The 22,459-nt window shown below is 29.9% G+C and overlaps 2 protein-coding genes across 9 annotated transcripts; both read right to left on the reverse strand.

Moving 5' to 3' along the window:
* Positions 1 to 2,891: 2,891 nt before the first annotated feature.
* Positions 2,892 to 11,544, reverse strand: LOC109798956 (transcription factor TGA9). Of its 5 annotated transcripts, XM_029271370.2 has the most exons (13): positions 11,388 to 11,544; positions 11,054 to 11,199; positions 10,808 to 10,896; positions 10,413 to 10,492; positions 9,909 to 10,139; positions 9,047 to 9,091; positions 8,861 to 8,920; positions 8,652 to 8,729; positions 8,503 to 8,548; positions 7,183 to 7,454; positions 6,030 to 6,254; positions 4,060 to 4,202; positions 2,892 to 3,168 (listed from the first exon to the last, which is right to left on the reverse strand). In XM_029271370.2, the coding sequence occupies exons 2-13, from the start codon at positions 11,161 to 11,163 to the stop codon at positions 3,081 to 3,083; spliced, it is 1,467 nt and encodes a 488-aa protein (XP_029127203.2). In that variant the 5' UTR covers positions 11,164 to 11,199; positions 11,388 to 11,544; the 3' UTR covers positions 2,892 to 3,080. The 5 variants fall into 5 exon arrangements, with proteins under 5 accessions (XP_029127203.2, XP_020215001.2, XP_020214998.2 ...); XM_020359412.3 differs by lacking the exon at positions 11,388 to 11,544 and having other exon boundaries at positions 9,047 to 9,088; positions 10,413 to 10,489; positions 11,054 to 11,349; XM_020359409.3 differs by lacking the exon at positions 11,388 to 11,544 and having other exon boundaries at positions 9,047 to 9,088; positions 11,054 to 11,349.
* Positions 11,545 to 16,574: 5,030 nt separating this feature from the next.
* LOC109798743 (F-box/LRR-repeat protein At1g67190) lies at positions 16,575 to 18,685 on the reverse strand. Of its 4 annotated transcripts, none has more exons than XM_020359123.3 (3): positions 18,568 to 18,685; positions 18,158 to 18,240; positions 16,575 to 18,061 (listed from the first exon to the last, which is right to left on the reverse strand). In XM_020359123.3, exon 3 carries the CDS (start codon positions 18,017 to 18,019, stop codon positions 16,757 to 16,759), a length of 1,263 nt encoding a protein of 420 aa, XP_020214712.1. In that variant the 5' UTR covers positions 18,020 to 18,061; positions 18,158 to 18,240; positions 18,568 to 18,685; the 3' UTR covers positions 16,575 to 16,756. The 4 variants fall into 4 exon arrangements, with proteins under 4 accessions (XP_020214712.1, XP_082918675.1, XP_020214714.1 ...); XM_083062549.1 differs by having other exon boundaries at positions 18,508 to 18,636; XM_020359125.3 differs by lacking the exon at positions 18,568 to 18,685 and adding an exon at positions 18,412 to 18,559.
* Between the last annotated feature and the right edge of the window lie 3,774 nt (positions 18,686 to 22,459).

The raw sequence follows: 22,459 nt of genomic DNA on the forward strand, positions 1-22,459 counted from the left end.
TTTTTACAAGACTTTACTTAATTCATTAGAATTAAGGAAATTAGTTAATTTTTTTTAATCGATAGTTGGTTAATTTAATAGATAATATTAAAATCATGTCCTAAATTTATATTTTTAAACTACTTTTAATATTAATGAGTACACTAGGAAAAATGAAGAATTATTTCTTGTAAAAAAATAACTAACGCAAAAATTATTTTAGATTAATTCTTGTAAGGAAGATACAAACAACACTTTTAATTTAGGTCTTACGATAGATAACAAGAGTATTTAATATTTTTACATATATCCATCCACATAATAGATAAACCCCTTTCAATTAAAGTAGTTTTAAATGTTTGCAACGCTGTAGATAATTTCGTTTTCCAACCTACTCTGGACGAGAGATTATTATGTATTTTTAGATTACATAGTCTTTAATTAATATTTTTATAATATGTAATTAAGTGTTATTAATTTTTTTTTTATAAATTAAAAGATTTCAATGTATGTTATATAGTGATTAATTAGAATCATGGTGATTCTGACTTATCTAATAATTTTTACTTTGAATCTATGTATACGTAAAAGATACTTTAAATTTTTAAGCTAAAATATAAACAAATTTTAATTAAATCAATCTTATTAAATAATATTAATTCAAAAATAACACTATTTTATGAATGTAGTTAAAGATATTTTTATGAAATATAGTATATATTTTATGTAAAATTATAAAAATTAAATATATTTAATAAGTTTTTTAAATTAATGTGAAATTAATTATTTTTAGTTATAGGTCAACAGAGACTACTATACTAAACTCAATTTGTTAACTATACAAATTAAATGCATTCTTGTACCTTGAACCTTTACATTTAGTTGATGATGTCTTGTGTTAAAATTTACTGTGTTATACGATTTGACGACTACACTATATATGTTTATAATTTATGCACATGAATTTCAGTTGGAACTTAATTAGTTCTCTATCACATGCATGTGCCTCCACAGTAGTGCATCAAGGACTTATCATGCATGTAATAAATGTTTTACGTATAGTCCCTTTCCACATACTCACGTACAACAACACTCGACCTTTGAAAACTTTGTCTTATTAAAATGCATGCATGCGTGTGGATCCTTTTTTCCTCTTCAGAGAAAGATTAATTTTTCAAAAGAGGCTTGTTATATTTTTATTCATATATTATATATTAAATCAAATAATGTATATATTTTCTCAACAGTGAAACGTGCAAGAGGCAAATAGCAGAGAGCATTTACTTGGAGCTGGTAATTAATTTAGGGACAGAGGGTGGGAACAAGAGGCAAGAGGGACAGGTTAACAGGCTATGTTCATTGTCTAGGATGCAACTTTATAGCATAGAACGATGGAGGTACGTGCCATTTCTGTCACCATGCAGTACTATAACTATGAGATAATTAACACACTCGTACCTTTCTTTTTAATTTATCTAACTCTTATACAAGAAATAAAGTGTCCCATCACACACGTTATCCTTATCATTCCATGTATATAGATTCATTCTGCCATGTGATAAATAATAATGTAAAGATTTAAGTAAACTGCTTGCGTTTTCACATCTCTATATAGATGTAAATTTTATCGATTATATCTTTTAATGATTTTTAATTAAATATAAATTTTATGGATCTGTTCACAAATGACAATTTTCTCATTTTGAATATGTGATATAGTTATATAAAATTGAAGCTCCACATTGATCCACACACTTAATAATATTTAAAAGCAATATATGTATGTCTTAAAATACAATCAAAATTTCATATCTACAAACTGAGAGGATGAAATGAATTTAAATTATATATATATATATATATATATATATATATATATATATATATAAATTAGTAAAAGATCTTTTTGAATGATATGATAAAAAATAAAATTATACAAAATTTAAAGGGGATAATATCTTTAATGTAAAAAGATCGGGGCACAACAATATGCATATTCATAAAGAAAATATAAAACTGGAGGTGGAACTCATAATGTATTGCATGCAATTTTCTGAGGCTGAAACATAGATATATATGCACTTGCAGTTGTCAATTTCAAATGCAAACAAAAATGGTGCATTCTCATTTTCAACGCACACAAACGTAGCCACATGCACGCAAAGACACAAACGCCCAATTCCCTCATTCGTTTTTTCCTGAATAAATTAATCAAACCCTTTTATATGTAACCAAACCACTTCAAATACTTTTTTATTAATTAATCACCTATACACTGTCAGTATAAAATTTTTTATACTAACAACCAATCAGATTTGTTAATAGTACTTTTTTTATTATTTTAATTTAATTAAATGAGCAAATGACATGACACTATTAACAAATCTAATTGGTTGTCCGTGTAAAAAAATTTTACACTGACAATGTACAGGTGATTAACTCCTTTTTTTAATACCTCCTTTTATGTCACCAAAACAAAAAAACACTTCAAATAAATGAAGAGACACGACCTCTTCTTTTCAGCTAAAGTGCTATTCATATATAAATCTTCTTTTGTGTTATATATATATATATATATATATATATATATATATATATATATATATATATATATATATATATATATATATATATATATATATATATATATATATATAGAATACACCACTTGCAACCAAAGCCACTACTATAAATGCAACTCTCTTCCCTCTAATTTGTGCCACACCTTTCTAAAGCTATTAATCAATTAATTTAAAATATGGTACGTGTGTAAAAGAAAATTAAAAGAAGAAATATTAGTAGCTAGCTATGTATAGGAGATATAGCATGATGAATTAATTTATGCATGCTTATCAACATCTAGCTAGCATTTCATATACGTTCCTTTATATATCATTAAATTTCTCTACTCCTTTTAGCTAAAGTAGAAGCTTCCTCGTCATTCACATAAAACTCGAATTCCATTTAATTACAACAAATCATAAGAGACACAAGACCAGAAGATTTGAAAAGAAAAAAAATAATAATATATATAGTAACCTTTCCTTTCCTTCTAAAGTAGGCCAAAGAAATCGATCACTTGCATTTCAATTACATATATTTTAGAAAGTGGAGAAATGATTCTGAGAAGGATGAACCATTTGCAGTTCCGTGGTTGTTTGGCATGAGTTATCATCGCTGATCAAGGTCCTGTTGAAACCAATGGAAAAAGGGTGTTACTTTTTTTTTTTTTTTTTTGAGGGGTATCTGAGTTTTAATCAATTTTTTCAATGGAGCAGATTTAGAAGTTGTAGAGATGTAAGTGGTGGTTGAAACCTTGAAAGGAAATGAAATCAAGACCAAAAATTAAATTCATTTTAACTAGCTCAAGTGTTGCAAATTTTAAGGATATTTTAAATAAATTAATTTATTAGCTTTCTACTTTTAATTTCTTATTTTCTTAATTTTGCAAATTTAGTTTTTTTTTCTGCCGTGAATTTGATCACTCCACTATTTTAATTGTTTAATTTTTGATTCATTCATTAATTTAATACTCAATATAATCAAAATATTGACGTTTGTGATAGTACAATAAAGTGTCACAATAGTAGGAATGTGGTCACCCTAGTAGTACATCACGTCAACATTTCCATTAAATGTGAATAGATGATCGAAATTGCAATATTACATGATTAAAATATTGTAAAGAATCAAATTCATGGATTTTTTTTGTTGATAAAATATATAGGAGAACCAAACTACAATTAAACCTAATTTATTTCCTTATAAAATATATAAGTTAGAAATCATCTTGTACATCATTCAAAAACTTAAGTTAAGAAAACTTTAAAAATATGTGAATAAAAAATAAAAATTATAAGAAAAATATACATAAAGAATTTAAATAAGTCGAAAAACATAAGTAATTTAAATTTAAGAAAACAATAACAATTTTCTAAAAAGTTGAATAGAAAAAACTAATTTGAAAGCATAAATAATTAAAAATTAAGGGAAAAAAAAATATAAAAAGTGATTAAAGGGAATTTAGACAATGAATCTAAAAAAATAAAGCAATTAAGGTATGGTGTTAAATATTCTTACTCTCGTGGTCTTGATGCCCAAAGAGAACTAAGTGCTCTAAGACGGCTATAATACTCTCCAATCACAAGAAAACACCTTGCTGCTTGACGAACTGTCAGTAATCGACATAATTGGTGAAGGGTTTGTTGCCTCAAATTATCAGCCTTCAATTAATTCAGAAACAACAATTCATTATCAATATTGGGTGCATACATGAGAATGAAATAATTAATAATAGGTATATATTCCAAGCTAGAAGCCAAGTTAACTAAACAATAATAATCATATTTGAATACAAATTTAGAAGTATTTTTTTTTAAAATTTCCTTATTGAAAAATATTTTTTATTTTTAGTAGAGAAATTTTTAAAAATATTTATAATTTATATATATTTAAATAGACTGAAAACTTAAAAAAAAATTATGATATTTAATTAATTAATTCATTAATCATGTATATAAAGTATATAAACTATAAAGTATATAAAGTATAAAATATAAAGTAGAATCAAACCCTAACTACCGTATGAGATGGGCCCCTAGCTAATCCAAGGGGGGGGCACATACCGACAAGAGCACTATGCTATCAAAGGGGTTGATACTGATCAGTTTGTCTTATCTATGAACTTAAATTAGATTAACTCTAATATATAAAAATGCTATTTTTTTTATGACACTAGAATTAATTTAATCAATTAGGAATCACTTGTCCATTTGGCTTTTAAAATATTTATGAGTATATAATTAGTCTACCTAGGGTTTATTCATAAACATCCCCCCCGTCACTGTCCAAAACCAACTTCTGATTGAAACATTTTGAGATGAAAAAAATACATCAACATTTTGATGATCGAGCATACACATGCACCTTAAATATTATAGCAAAATCGCCAAGTAATAAACTAAAGTATCCAAAAACAATATAATGATATATACTAATAAAGACGTGCCGAACATGTAGTAGGTGATCTAAGTCAACCCAATTATTTAGAAGAAATTATTAAGTTATATAATCACATTGAAAGAAGTTGTAGTAGGCTTAAGCTTGAGACAATAGAGTCTATGAGGCCATGATGCTTATCAAAGAACGTAAGGTAATGTTTATCAGTTGACAAGTGTGCAAGGATTGAAAACAAAAAAGTATATTTAAATTTCAAGTTTTGGCTTTTGTGTATTTGATTTTAACCACATATAAAAAAGTAGCAAGAAGTAAATTATGGACATGTTAAATCAATCTGAAGTGATATAAGAAGGCTAAGTTAAAGGATACTCAATTTTCTTGTACAAGACAAAGCAGAATTGCGGCGCAAAACATGCAAAGAGAGGATCAATTAATGAGCAAAAGAAACTGAATTAATGAACTAGAAAGTAACATTTCAGCTATTATAGCACTTCATACATATACGTGTCATTGATTAATGAGATGTGATTTTTAAAAATGTTTCAAGTCAAAAACAATAAACCCTAGCACTTAACCTGCGACAATTGAATGGTTTCTTCTAATGCAATTTCAAACACGCCAAGTTTCTTAAACCAATTATTATTTGAAAGCTAGAAATCCATGGATTAATAAGTCATGTAAGAATTCAAATTTAACTTTGACATGAAAACGTATAAACTCTCTCTTCATCTCTCCTATCATCAGTCAAATATAAATTGTGCTACGAATTAAGAACTTTGACAGATGTCACCTGAGGCTTTATGTCAACCTCCCCACCAAATTAAGTACACAAAAAAGTATTACTTTAGCACTAAGACATAAGAAAAATATTGCCCTATAGTTATTAGATAATGTGATCAATCAATTCAATAATTATATGACATTTTTGCTTAATAAGTTATCCCTCTCCCCCTTTTTCTGTTTATTTCTATACCGAAATTAAAATCTGTTACATTATATGCATGAGCATGACACATAATTAAATATTATTTCATTTATAAAAAAATATAATTATTATTAATTTGTGCATAGAATTTATAACTAGACTTTACCTGACCAACAAATCCTTCAAGGTTGGCAAGCTTTCCCATGGCTGCCATCATCTGTTGCACACCATCGCCGCCGATAGAGCCGCCGGCGATGGTGTCAACTAAAGAGTGTTGAAGCTGTTCAAGACCTTGAGTGAGAGCCTCTTCTGCTTGCACTGACGATTGCCGGAGCCCATATATGCCCATAATTTGCTGCTCTGCTAGGAGGTCCAACTGTTGTATCAACATCTGACCAAAATATATAAATTCATAAATATCTATTTTTTTTTATCACTCATATGCATGTATTATGCAAATAATAAGTTAAGGGATGTTAAATATATTTTTAAAATGTTTTTAATTACTTTAAGTTATAATAAATATTTTTGACAAAAAAATTTCCTGTTTTTTATTTTTTTAACCTAAGTAGTTGAAAATATTAGTCTTACCGTTAATTACTGCCAGGATTTTCCGTAGAATTAAATCGTTTTCCTTTGCTCAATCATAAAAACGTATGATTATTTAATTTTTAATGTACAAAAAAAATTACAAATAGTAAATTATACACTTGAGAAAAAAATTAAAATGCTTACCAAGAAAATTGGATATTCTCACCTCTATCAATGACTCCTGTTTTCATTTTAGGGTTTATTTGCCTTAAATGTTTTTATATTTTTGGGTGCGAATTTGTTTTGCCTATGCATATATATATTAAGAAACACATGCATTAGTCTCAATATAGAAGAGTTACGCTTTATACAGAAAATGTTACTTACAAACTATTAAGATTTTATCACAAGCATTAACTTCTCTCCATTATTTTCTGTCTTTTTTCCCTCGCATCAACAGTTCACATTTATTCTGAAAGGGCCTTTGAGAAAAAAACAAGCTTTATTTTTTTATCATTAAAGAAACTTTAATTTGTTTAAAAAGTTCTTAATTATACAAATTTATAAATGTTTAACAAATTCTCTCAACTGAGTTCATATTTAAAATGAACAAGATGTATCTCCTCTCTTTATGTTCAGTATGTTAAGACTAGAATTTTTTTAAAATCAAACCAAGTATAGTTACACCCTTATTATTAGTTAATTATATTATTATAACATTGATTATGCAATTAAGATGAAGTGTGATCTTAATTAAGGGAGAAAAAAAGTGCATAGATAACACATACTGTGATGAGTTCTGATGGTTTAAAACCACCAATCCATAGGAAGCATCTCTCAGCTGGAGAAGTCCACATGCCATTAATAAGGTGAAACACATCTGATTTAGCAGCCACCCCTTTGAGCCTGAAAACCTCATCATAATGAGACAGATATCCATCCACAACCACTCTCAGTTCGCCGTCCGACAGCGGCGCCTGCAGCCCCGTCCGGAGCTCCGCCATGTGCCGCTGGTCATCTTCTAACCATCTTGCATATTCCATGTCAAACATAGCAGCTCCTACACACCACAAGTTGATTAATGCTAGTTCCACTTGTTGGTAACAATGAAGTATAAAAGAAATTTTGATGATTTTTCTATTGAAAAATAATTTTTATTTTCGGTTGAAAACCTCTTAAAAATCCTTATAAGTTTATATATGCAAACATGCTCATAATTGTTTATAGTCGTTTGTATTATTGTTATATGACCTTTTTATTGGTATGGTGTGTAATTATTTTTTTTTTTAACAAATTCTTTCATATGATATTGGCATTATATGACATAATATTATATATGGTGGTTGAATCAAGAAATAATATTATTTTTTTGTATTAAAATTTAAATGTAGGTTGTTTGGTGACCAGTGGAAACCTAGCACATTTTATTAATTCATTTTATGAGAAAATCGATGTGTTTTTGTGTTTACATTAATATGTCGGGATATATTAATATTAATTAATATTCTATGTTCAAAACTTTTTTACCTTTAATCGTAACATCGTGTTCTTTACTAAAAGTGGACAAAGCAGTTATCATGGATCAATAATTCGCTGAAAAGTTAAACTAGCCTTTATATACATGTTTAGAAAGGGTAGCACCCAGCTTTCTATATTCATTGCATTTTAATATGTTATCATGTACGATCTTCTTCGAATAATGGTCCACTGTTTTTTTTTTTTTTTTAATCTCTATAATTAATTAGCCTATTTTAAAAAGTGGATTCAAACGAGAATTTGGCCACATATTTTGGTCAAATTCCGAGACTTCTGCAGCAGATTCTAGATTTTGAAAGTCCATTTCAAAATAGAAATTTGACTTTTTAAATTTTTGGCTCTAAAAGATTCAAAGGGCATGAAAAAGAAGTTACGTGTAAATGATAGCAATATTGCTGATTCTTTGTCTCATGTTCCCCTTTCCAAAGTGTTAAAAAGAATAAAAATATCAACCCATGTTTTTCCATGCTCCATAATTTTTATTTTATTTTTATCTTATCTTCATAATCATTTGATTATTTGAGAATTAAATTGCATTTAGAAAAAACATCAAAAGGAACAGATAAACTCACCTGAACTTATATTGCCACCAGCACCACCACAACCCATAAACAGTCCCTAATAAGTTAAACAACACAAATAATAATCATTAGAAGAAGTCAAATAAATAATTTAAAAAAAACACTATGCACGTGTTTGTGTAATGAGAGAGAAAATAAACCTGAGAACGAGCTCTCTGAAGGTCTTGTTCAAGGTGTGTGAGCTTTAATCTACTCGACTCTAGTTGCTGCACATAAGCCTATTGCCATGCAGCACCACATTTAATTACAATCTATTTGAGGTTACATTTTTCATTATAATATATTTTATTTCTATTCTAATCAATTGATGGTGTATGTGTAGTACAGTAGAATATGTGATGGGACACACCTTTTTCCTAAGACGGCTTTTCCTTGCAGCTTCTCTGTTTTGAGCTAAACGTCTCAGTGCCTGAATCCAAACCAAACAAGAAAATCTTGACTTAGGTAAAAAAAAAAATTAACATACCTTGGAATATGATATATGTTAATATCATAAATTATAAATAAAGGGTATGATGAGTGTCATATTCAAAACCTTTGCATCAAGTTGCTTCTCTGATGTGGAACCTGCTCCTTTCTTCTGAACAAAAAGAACCCAAAAAAGAAAGAATTAATGGATTAGAAAGGTGAGAAAATAGAGAGGTAAACTCAAGTGTTAAATCACTCAGCTTAAAGGGACTTGAAAACCAAAATTTGTAGCTTTCTAGAGGCTGAATAAATCAATGAGGGAAATGAAGAAATTGTTCAACATTTTGGCAAAAGCAAAGCATGCTTTTAACCAAGAATGCAAGATTAAACGAATGTGATTTGCTCACAGAATTTTTGGGAAGCATTTCTGAATGCAAAGGCCCTTTTGTGGGCCATTTCTCTTGAGGTGGTGTGCAATCACCAACATGGTGCGAGTAGAAAAAAGCATCTTTATTTGCCATTGTTTTGGTGAATACTGTGGTTTGGTTTAGATTTCTAACTCCACAATTAACTTGGGAGAAGAAAGCACAAGATTTGTCCAAGGAGGAGGATTCAGTGAAGTGGGAGTGGGTCACTGTTAAAAAGAGAAACATTGATAAGTACTGAAAAGATTCTCATTTTGTGTTTTTGTTTGTCACGTTCTATGTTCATCTTTCCCCTCCTCTCTCTCTCTCTCATGTTTCATGTCAGACATTGATCAGAAAATCGTTCAGGAATCAGGGAAACTCTGTGTTGGTGTGATTTTCTGAGGGATGTTGGGATCTGTGCTTGAAGAAGTGTACAAAGAGGGAGAGAGAGAGAAAGAGAAAGACCAAGCAAGCAACACAGTAATAATAATTGCATAAAAGAGGTCAACTTTCCCAGTGTTTTGGGGACATGTAAAGAGAGAAATTGAGAGATTAACAGTGGAAACAATAGTTTTGAAGAACCTTTTCCTGAGATAATTTTGCTGCTGATTGATTCTGTGATGTGCCTTTTCTTGAGGCATCAGTTGCTGTCTCCTGTTGTTGTTGCTGCTGATCAAAAGCCTGATGATGATCTGAAGAAGATGCTTTTATGCTAATTGGAGATTCTGTTTCAAACTGAAGCTCAGTTTTGCTTGAAAGAGTGTTCACTCCTGATCCTGAATCAGTGCTTTCCCCTCCTGACTTTGAACCTCCCTATGTTTGTAAATCCACCAAAAAGATTGATTTAAATGTCCAATACCAACAACAGTATTTCATTTCTGTTTCAATGGTTAGTACTTAGTACATAATAAAGCGAATTGTGAAAGAATATTAGACTTTTGAAAATGAAGATTTGAATACATCCTTCTCAAATTGAAAGTACACAGAAAAAAATTTGGGATGTTACTGAATTTGTTCTAGTTGTAATTGCAAGCATCTTTAGGTATGGATTGGTCAAAGATGGAGAAGTGAGAGAGAGACTATTACTCTTGAGGTTTGGTGGAATCTCATAGGCCATGAAGGGAACATTTCCAGTGTGGCTGAAGGCCTTCCTGTGAATAAAGCTGCTACAATCACAAAAGGAAAATCTCAGAGGATCACCAAAAATAAAGGCTTTTATATATGATCAAATTAAAAGGTGGAGGAACATAATCCTCCTTTTCAACAATCATGGAGTCAGAAAATCATGCAAGTTTTTCTAAGATTGTATCCCCATGCCATCCATTTTTTTTTTTATCATTATGGTATGGGAAATGATAACTTCCCCCACTCAACACTTTAGGCATATTCAAACCTTCTTCTCTATACTTTTGGGAAGAGTTGCTTATTTTGCTTATCGAACATCATCTAAAGGAGAACCATGGAAAGGGAAACAAACATACATGCTTTGGCTTCATCATTTCTAATCTTAATTCCATGCAGAACAATAGCCTCTTCCAGCTCTCCAAAATCAAAAGCAGACCCTTGATTCCTAAGAAACAAAGGGTAACAAACATGGAAATTAAAACAAGGCAAATTTATAAAAATTGAAGAAACACCATATAATATCAGTTCCCTGTAAGGAATTCAGTTATTATATGTATGACAGAAAAATTTCCAAGTATTGATAACACTGAGATGGAAAATACATTAGGCCTGATGGTGGGGTATTAATTCCATGAAGAACTCCATAAGGGACATGGTGAGTTGAAGGTCCTGACTCTGACAAACCAGTTTCTCCTATTCTTTGGCTCGCCATGCAAGGCTACTTAGACCATTCTCACCTTCTCTGAAGCTGAAACTGAGAAGTTCTCATTCAGTTGAAACTCAATTCACAATAAACAAAACTTGATAACCAAAGCTTGAGAATATAAAAATTGAAGTGTGTGCATGTATGTGTCCATGAATATATATTATAATTATACACATATATAGAGAATTCTTTGTGTATGAAAACCAGGAAGTGATATGACTTTTAATTACCCCTGTTTTCTTTGGAATTTTATGGACAAAAAAATCCTATATGGACAAGTTCACACAGTAACGAAAGATCAAAACTTTCTTGTCAAAGTAATATATAAGTTGCCACAAGAAGAGGGTCCAGTCTTTTTTCATGTATGCTTCTCTTTGCAACATTTTTTTTCATGGGGTGTCCCCATCTTAATTTCTTTTCTCCTTCTCTAGGAAGAAACCTTATTGATAAGTGTGTTTGGCTTGCTTTATCACTGTCCCTAGTTGTAAATATTTCAGATTCAGTTACTAATTATGTGGTAGTGTAAGTGTGGTACCCCAAATCTTGTCCTACCAAATTACCAATCTTGTGCAGTCTCCATAATCTTGGGTTTGAAAGAGTATAAAAAAACCTATAAAACTTGTTCAGTTTCTTAGGGATTTTTGGTATTGTTATCCAATTAAATTAGAGTTGTACTAAAGATTAATATTAGTCACTAAAGTAGAAGTCTTTAAAATCATACATGAATCATGATAAGTTTAAGGATATGTTCATGTGCAAGTTCTAAATTTATATCGAAGTTATAATCATATCAATTTTAATTGAAAAGTAATTAATGTAAATCTACATCAAATGGCATTATGTGTTACCAAATACATACTAATTTATCATGAATTATGTTTAAGTCAAATAAGAAAATTTTAAACAAGAAAATTATTTCTTTAAATATTTCATACATACATAAAATTTAAACTTGAGATCATTGATTAAGTTATAATAATTATGTATTGGTTGATTATTTTTTTTTATTCAACTTAATTAAAATTAGAGGGGTGGGGTCCTATGCAGAAAAATCACTGCAATCACTGACTCCTACTCCACTCTATCACTCTCTCTCCTCTAACCGCCTGTGTTTTCTTATTGGTTCTCTCGTGGGGGGCTTCTACAGGGCTGCATGTACTTAATATGAAAAAGTCATGCATTCATTTATGTAGGAAACACAAAAAATTCAGAACTACAAGATCAAGATGAGACAAGTTTTTCTTTCTTTTTAGTTTTTTACCTTTTCCTTTCTCGTTAAAGGTGGCAAAAGAGGACGAAAAGAGAAAGCTCTAAAGGTGATTTTTCTTCATCCTTGGGGTGATGGATTTCACTTTTTTTACAACCATGAAAGTGAGTTCTTTTACACATCATATCCTACACTTCTTGTGCTCATGCCATTTCAACCAAAACATTAGAATAATATTCCACAAGCACACCCACTTTGTGTATTTAATCCCTTCTCTGAGATGGATTTGTTTGGTATTTTCCTCTTCGTTGATAGGTCAACATCCATTCCCTGTCATCACCTAAAACCATGCCATGTTAAGATTCTTTTCCACTCATAGACATATATGTATGCGAGCAATATGGTACACACGGCAATAATGAAATTCTTGCAACTTATTTTTCTTCATTTTTGTTGTAAATTAGTACCATAAATCCATCACTAGATGAAGTTTATGTTTTTGGCTTCTAGCTCTCAACCAGTGTCATTATCATTACATTTCAACAATTTTGGTTTTATAAAATATAATTCTAAGATCAATATTATTAAGGAATAAACACGCCTAATTAATTTTAGATTGTCAATTTTGAAATATTGTGTAACTTTTGATTAGTCTCAATCTTTAATTATCAATTTTGATACATTGCATAATTATATCCATAAACAAAAAAAAGTCAAATTAGTCAAGAAAATTTAATAAATAGAATTAAATTCAATTTTTTAAATAAAATTTTGAATTAAAATTTGTGAAAAGGAAAAATATATTAACTACAAAAGTGATCGGTTAAATTTATGGACAAATGATAATTATTAATAACATAATTATAAAAAAATATGACAATAAACAATTAATATTTTTTTATTATGATAATTTTATTGTCTTTTAACATATAACTATCATGAATTCTGATAAATTGATATTATGGAAAATTTTATAGATACAAATTAAACTCAACATATTATGAAAAAAAACGTGTTGATTAAGAACAGACAGAGAAAAAGAGGGATGAGGGAGACATTTAGGCATTGTACCCTATCTATCCTATAAAGAGGTAAAATCGAATATTAAATCTTTTTATAGCTTCCTACCAATTATTCCCTTATGATGTCAATGATTGGTCATTAAAAAGGTGGTTTGGCTCAAAATATAAATTGTCTAAAGGATTAGGTCAATATGTATTTTAAGGGTGTATGTACCTTTGTTTCCAATATACCTTACAACCTATGTTGTTCACATGGAGATGTTCTAGACCCAAGATTGTTCCACGAATATGGCATTACCTTGAGCCGTAATTCTTTGAGCTCCACAGTTTCTTGTCTCCAGAGAGGTAATTGGTCTGGATCAAATTAATTCTAGAATTAACTATTTATTTGTTGATTATGTTCAACTAATATGTTAAGTCATTTACTTGTCGTCTAAGCAAGCAACTAAAAGAACATTATTTCTTTATAACTTTTTTTTTTTGCCTTTGCTAGACCATTTGCATTGATACTGACATTAATTGAACAATTTGTGAGACCATTTGGAGGATCAAGTTGGTAGTCTTAAAATGGACCCCTCTGAAAGGCAAAGAAAATCTTGAACTGACCCCAACATCAATCTTTAAATTCAGAAAATATAAGGGAAAAAAGTATGTTTATAGTTAAGTGAAAGTGAATTCAGTTTATGATGATATGTTTTTAATGCAAATGAAAGTACCCTTTCATCCTTATATTATAATAATTATAAGTCTTCATAAAAACAAAAATATTTTTGACAATTTTTTTCATTAAGTATTTAATTATTTCTATTTCTTGTAAATATTATCAATTAAATTTTAATTTTAGGGTTTAGTTATAAATTTTGATAAACTACATCAATAAAGATGATGTGTTAAAATTATTATCCTTTTAGTTCACTTTTATTTATTATAAAATATTTATTACTAATAATGAAAACATTTACCATTTTTAATTTACTTTTATTTATAAATTTTAATTAAATTTAAAATTACCCATGCAACACATATAAAACTTGTTAGTTTTTCTATTAAAATAATTGCTTTCTACCCAATTCTTTTTAACCTGATCAAATTCAAGATGAACCTAGATTGCTTTTTATAATAAATAACTCATAAATGGAGTTATATATGCATAGCAGAGATGGCGGGACCCTGTTATAATTATTATCATGTTGGTTCTTAGGTTATCAATATTTTAATCATCCATTAATGTACGAGAGGAAAGCTCCAAGAACAAATATTTATAAAGAAGAACCTATGTCATATCATATAATTTCATTTTGCTTTGTAATTATGGGAATTCATGGGCCTGCAAACCAGCTACTTAGCACTTACCCAAATTCACTACATATATATATTTGCAAGGCTGGCTCAATTTGCAACCATTTTTTCCCTTCACTATACCTTTATTTGTAAAAAAAAAATTTCACTATGCATCTCATTCTCTCTCTAACATTTGTTTCAAGCTATCAACTTTTATTCTTGTGAATAAAATTTATGAGAATATAATAACAAAAATGACATTTTATAAGTATTTTAAGAAAATACGTTTAGTTAATGTTGAGAAGAGTTTTATAAAAATGGGAGTAAGAAATAAGGAGATTAAATTTAAAACCTCTCTGTTTCCCTCCATTAAACCAAAAAGAGCTTTTGAGTTTTGAACCATAAGATGATTTAACCTGCAATTTGCGGAGGGTATCATATAATTGCAAAGGAAATACTTCCTGTCATTAAAAATGATTTTTGTGATATGAATAATGATAAAATAAAATGTTTCTCGCATAAACACTTTTTAAAATATTATATCTTTTCACTAAATTACCTTCCACATCAATAAATAAAATAATAGAATTTCTGAAACAAGAGTGAGATGGGGGAACCAGTAATAAAGTGCCTTAAAAAAATGTTCCAATAAAAGGGTGATTTGATAAAATTATTCGTATTGATATTTATGTAATTGAGCAATTCTTCAATCCAATGGTTTTTCTACTTTTTGAAAAGGAGTAACGCTTCTTACTCTAAAAATCTACACCAAAACATGTTTTTCGTACCTCTACATAGTAGCAGAGTAGAGTACTGAAACAAATTTTTATAGTTTCATGTTATCACCACTTCACCATATTACTTAGCCAACAATTATTCATCTCAGTAAAGAGTTATCCATCTCTCCACTCAGTGTAAATCCTTTCAAGGTATGAATGATTATAGTCGATGTCTCAGGAAGTGCAGACAAGTGCATGCATAAACAAACAAGTAACCAACAGACATAAAAATGGAAGAGCGAGAGCATAGACAGACACTAAGAATATGTCACAGTCTGTTCCCAATTGCAGCGTATGTAGCTGGGAAAGAAAAATTGCAATTCATATGCGAAATGGATTACACTACTGGAAAATTGGCTTAAGTATCAGCTTCAGAATCAATAGTCTATTCTTTTAACAAATGACAAGAAATCTGAAGTTCAGTGGCATCACAAAAGTTTATCACCATATCAAGGGCTTCGCTACCATGTCCTTCTCTACAAACTTTTAAGCTGAAATAATGACCCCACCGCATATTTGCCCATGAGGCTGCAGAGAAAAGCAAAAGGCATGCAAGAGAAGGAAAGACAGCCATAACATGCCCAGCAAATAAGAGGGTAAAGTTGCACTCTCAAGAGTCAAGAACCTAAATCCATTGCCTCCCTCACCTAGAGGGAAATAAATAATAGTAAATTGTGAGATGAACAGGACCATCTAAGAGTCAAGAACCTTGAGCATGATTGGAAACCTCACATTAGTAAGCTACTACATATTTTGAGAAGCCAAAAGCAAGTTTGTGCCATTATGGTTTGTCCAAATATGCATAGTTTGATCAGTTCACGTCTTTAAATATATTTAAATAGAAGATAAATAACTATGAAACTCCTGAGCAAAATGTTTTTAATGGCATACCTTTGAAGGCCACTGGAACGCTGTCACTCATCATAACAACTCTCTTCCCTCAAAATTGAATCCATAATGGCTTCATATTTTCATTTTATAGTCTTAATTATATGATTAAAATTCCCAGAACATATGAGGTGCAAAATTTCTATATTAGTTAATGACCATTCTATTTGCTAAGAAGGAATCAAAATTCTGAATGTCTGCCATGAACTATCATTGTTGGTTAGTCACACAATTTCTAGATGAAGATTCCAAACAATGAGTTAAAAGTTGTGCATAAACCGAGTTCAATAAGTTACCTGAAAATGAGCCTACACAATTAGATTTAAAAGAAAGCTTGAGCTATAACAAGGTATTTAAAAAATGAGCCTACACAATTAGATTTGAAAGAAGGCTGGAGCTATAACAAGGTGTTTGACGAAATCCTATTCATACTTGAAATATGGATCTACATGTGTGTATCTCCTCATCAGCTCAACCATGGATGTGGTGAAATTGGCTAACATCTGGCATTCTTCATGAGACTTAGCCTCAGAAACAATCCCATGAATCACCAACTTCTTGAGATTGGGACATCGCTTAAGCAGCCCCTCAACCCAGTGGGAGAAAAGATCATTTATCACAGTCCAGCCAAGCTCCAAGACAGCAACATTCTCCAGATAGGCAGAGCCTTGTAAACCATAGTGAAGCACTCCATCTCTCACATCATAACTCAGAGATAAATGGCTCAAGGTGGGAAAGCAAGTCGCAATTGTTTCCAAATCCACAACCTCATCCTCATCATCAAACATCACATCCCAAAGCCGAAGCCTCTTTAAATTTGAAGATCTTGAAATCATCTGGTAAAACTTTGGCCATATAATTGTGAAGTTGCTGATATCCACAGTCTCAAGATCCTCAACTGTCTCACCAATATCAAGATGTATAACACTAACATCATCAATCTTAAAATGCTTCAAGGTCCCCTTCCCAATGAGTTCAAAAAACTCGAGGGCACAATCTTTCAAGTGCAAGGACTCAAGCCCATCAGCCTCCAATATAAACTTGTCCAAACTGATTGCTTCCACATACACACTCTTCAGCGTTGAACTACTCAACTCAACAGTCACCTGAGCATCAGACATTGCAATCTCAGGATTGACAAGCTCCAAGGCTTCAATCTTCGGACACGCAGACACCAAAAGATTCAGATCCAACGCGGATATACTAACATAACTCAGGGAAAGAGATTTCAAACAAGGGAATCGCTGATAATTAGGCTCAACCCCCACAATGGAATTATGAGCCAGATCTAGTATCTCCAGCTTGTGCCTGCCACATATTTCAAGAATGTTAACATTAGGCATAGTCTTGACATTATAATGCAATTGCCTCAGAGTCTCCCTGGTGTACAGGAGCCAAGCGGTAACGGTGGAGGCCGAGAATTCATCCACATCTTCCATCAAAATGGAGAGGGCCTGCAACCCTGAGGTCTGAAAAATGGTTTGTGTGATCAAAATCTCGAGCCGGGTAGTTGTCAAATCTCGGTACATTGGCCAATCTTTGGAGCTGAAGGAGAGTGTCTGAATGTGCTTGCAGCACGCTTGTCGCCATTTCCTGCACGTTGCAGAGGCTATCACCACATCTCTTGCAGCCCTCAAACGAGAAAGAATGTTCCCAATCACTTCAACAGGAAGACGGTCCATCATGCTGCACTTTTGCAACTTCCAAAACCCCTCACAACGCTATATCTATCAAGCAACCAACAACAAATGAAAAGCATAACAAACTAAAGAACACTTCTTTTAAATCCCCCAATTCAATTCAAGATCGATTTCGGAAGTAACCTCAAAAATCACGCCTGAACAACCCTTCAATTCAATTTCACCAGATTCAAATGCCCAACATCTCCCATCAATTTCCCTTCTCACTGGATCAATTTGCAACCAAAATCAAGAAATTAAGTAAGAAATTTAGGATCAGAATTGAAATTAAATTAATAAAAAAAAAAACATCACCACCACCATTAACAAAAACAACAACAATAATTGATTGGAAAAGAACATAAAATGATAAATGAGATAAAGATTTTGTTGGTTACCTAGAAAATAAAAAATAACAAATGAGGATCAATTGTTGAATGTTAATGGGTTAGAGAAAGATCATATATATATAGAGAGAGAGAGAGATCGGATACCAAGATTTTGAGAAGAAGAAAAAAGAATGAGTTTGTGAAATCTCAAGAGTGAAACCATACCAAAGTTCGTTCCTTTGAGTTTGATGCCATCATTTCATTGTTTCAATTACTACACTTCTCTTCCGGCAATTGCATCATTCTCATTCTGAGTCCATAAAATATAAGCTTATACTTATTAATTGTTAATATTAATATGCATATTTAGTCATTTTTAAGTATTTAAATTAATTACCATTAATGTTATACAAAAAATTAAATGCCATTATTAATATTAATATGCATATATATCCTCATTTTAAAATTGTTACATTTAATGCTATAAAAAAATTTAATGTCGTAAAAATATTAAATGCAATTAATGTTTTTCTTTTTATTAATGTAATTATTATTTATGCGAAACATTCACTGATTTCATGGAAAGATTGTTTAAGAAGATCTAGTCATTCTGACCAATTGATTAATGTTTTATTGTCAAGTAAATTACATGTGATTTGCCTTGTAATAAAAAATGGGTTTATGTTGTATTTTTAATTATTTATTTATTCTTTTAGGATTCAATTTAATTTCAATAATTTTATAAGATTTAATTTAATTTTTTAATTTTTTAAAAATGTTTGATATTGTCTTTCTATCTAAATTAAATTAACAACGATAATGAAATCGGATAAAAAAATAATAATGAATGTCTTATAAAAATTAGAGAACAAAATTAAATAATTTAAAAATAATAAAATTAAATTAAACATTTAAAATATTTTATTAATTTTTATTTAATTTAATCTTTATTTTTAAAATATTTAATTTAATCTTACTATTTTTAAATAATTTAATTTAATCTTTTAATTTCTAAAAAACTCTTAAACATTACTCTTTTTATTAATTTCACTACTAATATTGGTGTGAATTTTTTTGGTTTTTGTCATCTTTTTATCATTTGTTAATTATTATTGTTAATTTAAATGAAAAGATAATCTTAAGTATTTTTTTTTAAATTAAAAACTTAATTAAATTATCTAAAAAATGATATTAAATTAAATCTTACAAATAAGTAGGAAGACAAAAATATACATTTTTTAAAATGTATTTTTTTATATAAAAAAAATATGATTATAACATTTGTTTTTGGTATCCAATCCAATGCCATTAGTGTTGAATACGACAACTTTGGTTCCAGTCCCTGACAAGTACGATTTTGTTGCTGTCTTTTTTACTTTTTGAGGTCTCATGCATTTTTTAAGATCACTCTAATTAATGGATGAGCCTCGCATATTGGACTATCCAATCATGTAAGTGCACTAATGTTATATTCACGCAATATTAATTACAAATATTTTTATTTTATTGGTACCCTCTTATCCTTTATTACCATTTTAAATTTTTAAAATTAAATAAGATTTAATTATTTTTTTAGTTTTTATATTTGCACGAATTTTCTCTTTTAATCTTTATCATTAAAAATAGTATATTTTAGTTCTTACAAAAATACAATTTTTTAAAAATTAGTCCCTGACGTTATTTTATATTCGTGTAGATATTTATTAAATCAGTACTCATATATTTTTTTAATATTTAAGAATATTTGAAAATATCCATGAATATTTATTTTTTATTCATGACGAATTTTATCCGATTTTCACATGTATAAACTTCTTTTTTGTTTTTTGACATCAGTAGTTGAAAGCATACATGTATGCTTATGTAATGGTTAGGTAGTGACTTTTGGTCATGTAGCACTTGTTTTGCGTAAATTAGATTGGTGCAGACATGCAGTGCAAATTTGTTAAAATTTGTCTCAAATTTCAGTTGTAATTAGGTTGATATCATGCTGCCTTTTCTAATGAATTTCATTTGGCCGATAAAAAAAACTAATAAATAATTATGAAAGCAAAACAGTGATAATAATAATAATAATTATAAATGTATAAAGATGATAATAATATCGCTAGTAGTGATAATAGCCAGAGAATAATTACTTATATTGTTGATAAATTAATTTTTTTAAGATGTCATTAAGAATTAACAATTAATTATTTTAATAATTTCATGTGATCATGATGTAATCTCTATACATATTATTTGAGAAGTGTTTTTCGTTTGTAATTTATATAGACTAGTCTAATATTGAATTGCTATGATTGTTTTTTCCTTCTAAGTGTCGTGATGAATAATAATAGTGGTGATTACTTAAAAAGATTTTAGTATTTAAGTGAGAAAGTAGCATAGTAACAATTATTATAAGGTATTACAAAAAGGTAGAAGTCTTATATTGACTAATATTATCTTTGGAGAATGGTTTATACATCAAGTTGTGATATAGACATATAAAGAGGCTAACAAGAGTAGAAAGACTTATGTGTGTATACATGGTCCAAGTGAGTTTATTGTAGAACCGATTTGCCTCTCTCCTCCTCCCTACATGTGAGATACAAGTGAGTTTCTTGCAATTTTATGTCTTTTTAATATTGTTTTAAAATATTTTAAAAAATTCGGGAGAGTAATGATTTTAGCATCTTTAGAAATTGATTTACTTATAAAATCTCATTTTTAATGGATTTTTATTTTCTAGCCATTGCTACATTATTGCTCTTTATTCTCTTTAATTATGTTTTTATTTCATCTGATGTCTCCCCACTCCCTATAAATAGGCGTCTCTTCTAAAGGGGGAACACACACACACAAAAAAATTATTTTCTTTCTCACATATCTCTTCTTTTTCTTTGCTTTGGGTTTTGAGTTTTTCTTCTTACTAGTTCTACAACCCTCAGATTCCAAAACTAAGACATTCATGTTGTATCTTAGGAAAACTTGCATAGATACTACAAATAAAGTCATTTAGAAGAGTGCACGCCTTAAGAAATTCATCTATCAATTGTTTATACTACAATCTAAAGGACTTAAAATGGCTAACAACATGATTCTCGACCCACAAACTGTTATTGTTGTTGTATCCCCGACATGTGTGAAGTTGTTGCCCAATGTCTCCAAAATTAAAGTTTTTGCTAGACAAAACTTCCGTTGCTAGCAAGAACATGTTTATACCTTACTCGACATGTACAGAGTTGTGTTTGCCCTTACCACTCCAAAACCAGATTCTAAGGCAATAACGAAACAGATTGAAGATTGGAACCAAGCCAATAAGGTAAGTTGTCACACTTTACTAAGTGCATTCCTACAAGGAAAACAAGGATATTTAGGAATCCCTCATCCTCAAATATACTATTAAACAATTTACCATTGGCAACTACTACTATTGGACGATGATCAAAGACAAAGACATGAAAGTTCAAATCAATGAGTACCATAAACTACTTGAAGATTTGAAGGCTAAAAATATCACATTGTCTGATGAGTTTATATCCAAACTACTAATTAAAAAGCTACTAGAATCATGGATGGACTATAAATAACAACTAAAAGACATACACAAGTAAAAGTCATTAACATACCTCATCACTCATATCATCATAGAAAATACCAACAGGAAGAAGTGTGTTGCTACAAGATTGAAGGCATTATTTGTAAAAGCAAATGTGGTGGAAGATAAACTAGCTAAAAAAAATGTACGATAACAAATATGATCATAATAGAAGAAAGAAATATCATAATAATTCCTTATGAAATTCTACATCTATCCCCTCCTTTAAGGAAAAAAAAAGACATTGTGATATTTGTGGAAAGTGAGGACATCATGCATCTCAGTGCAAATATAGAATGGGAGAAGCAAAAATCCTATTTAGCCTAAGGCCAACCTAGGTGAATTAGATGATATTATTGCTACGATCGTTTCTCAAGCAAGTGTTGTGACCAATATGAGCAAGTGAGTAATTGATTATGGAGCTACCAAACATATCTATGCAAACAAAAATGTGTTTACCTCCTACACTTCTATGGATAATGGAGAAGAACATGTGTACCTTATTGACTCTAGTACTACTCCAGTTCTAGACAATAG

Source organism: Cajanus cajan, chromosome 8 (assembly GCF_000230855.2).
Source record: "Cajanus cajan strain Asha chromosome 8, NIPB_CcT2T_4, whole genome shotgun sequence".
Classification (NCBI taxonomy): Eukaryota; Viridiplantae; Streptophyta; class Magnoliopsida; order Fabales; family Fabaceae; genus Cajanus; species Cajanus cajan.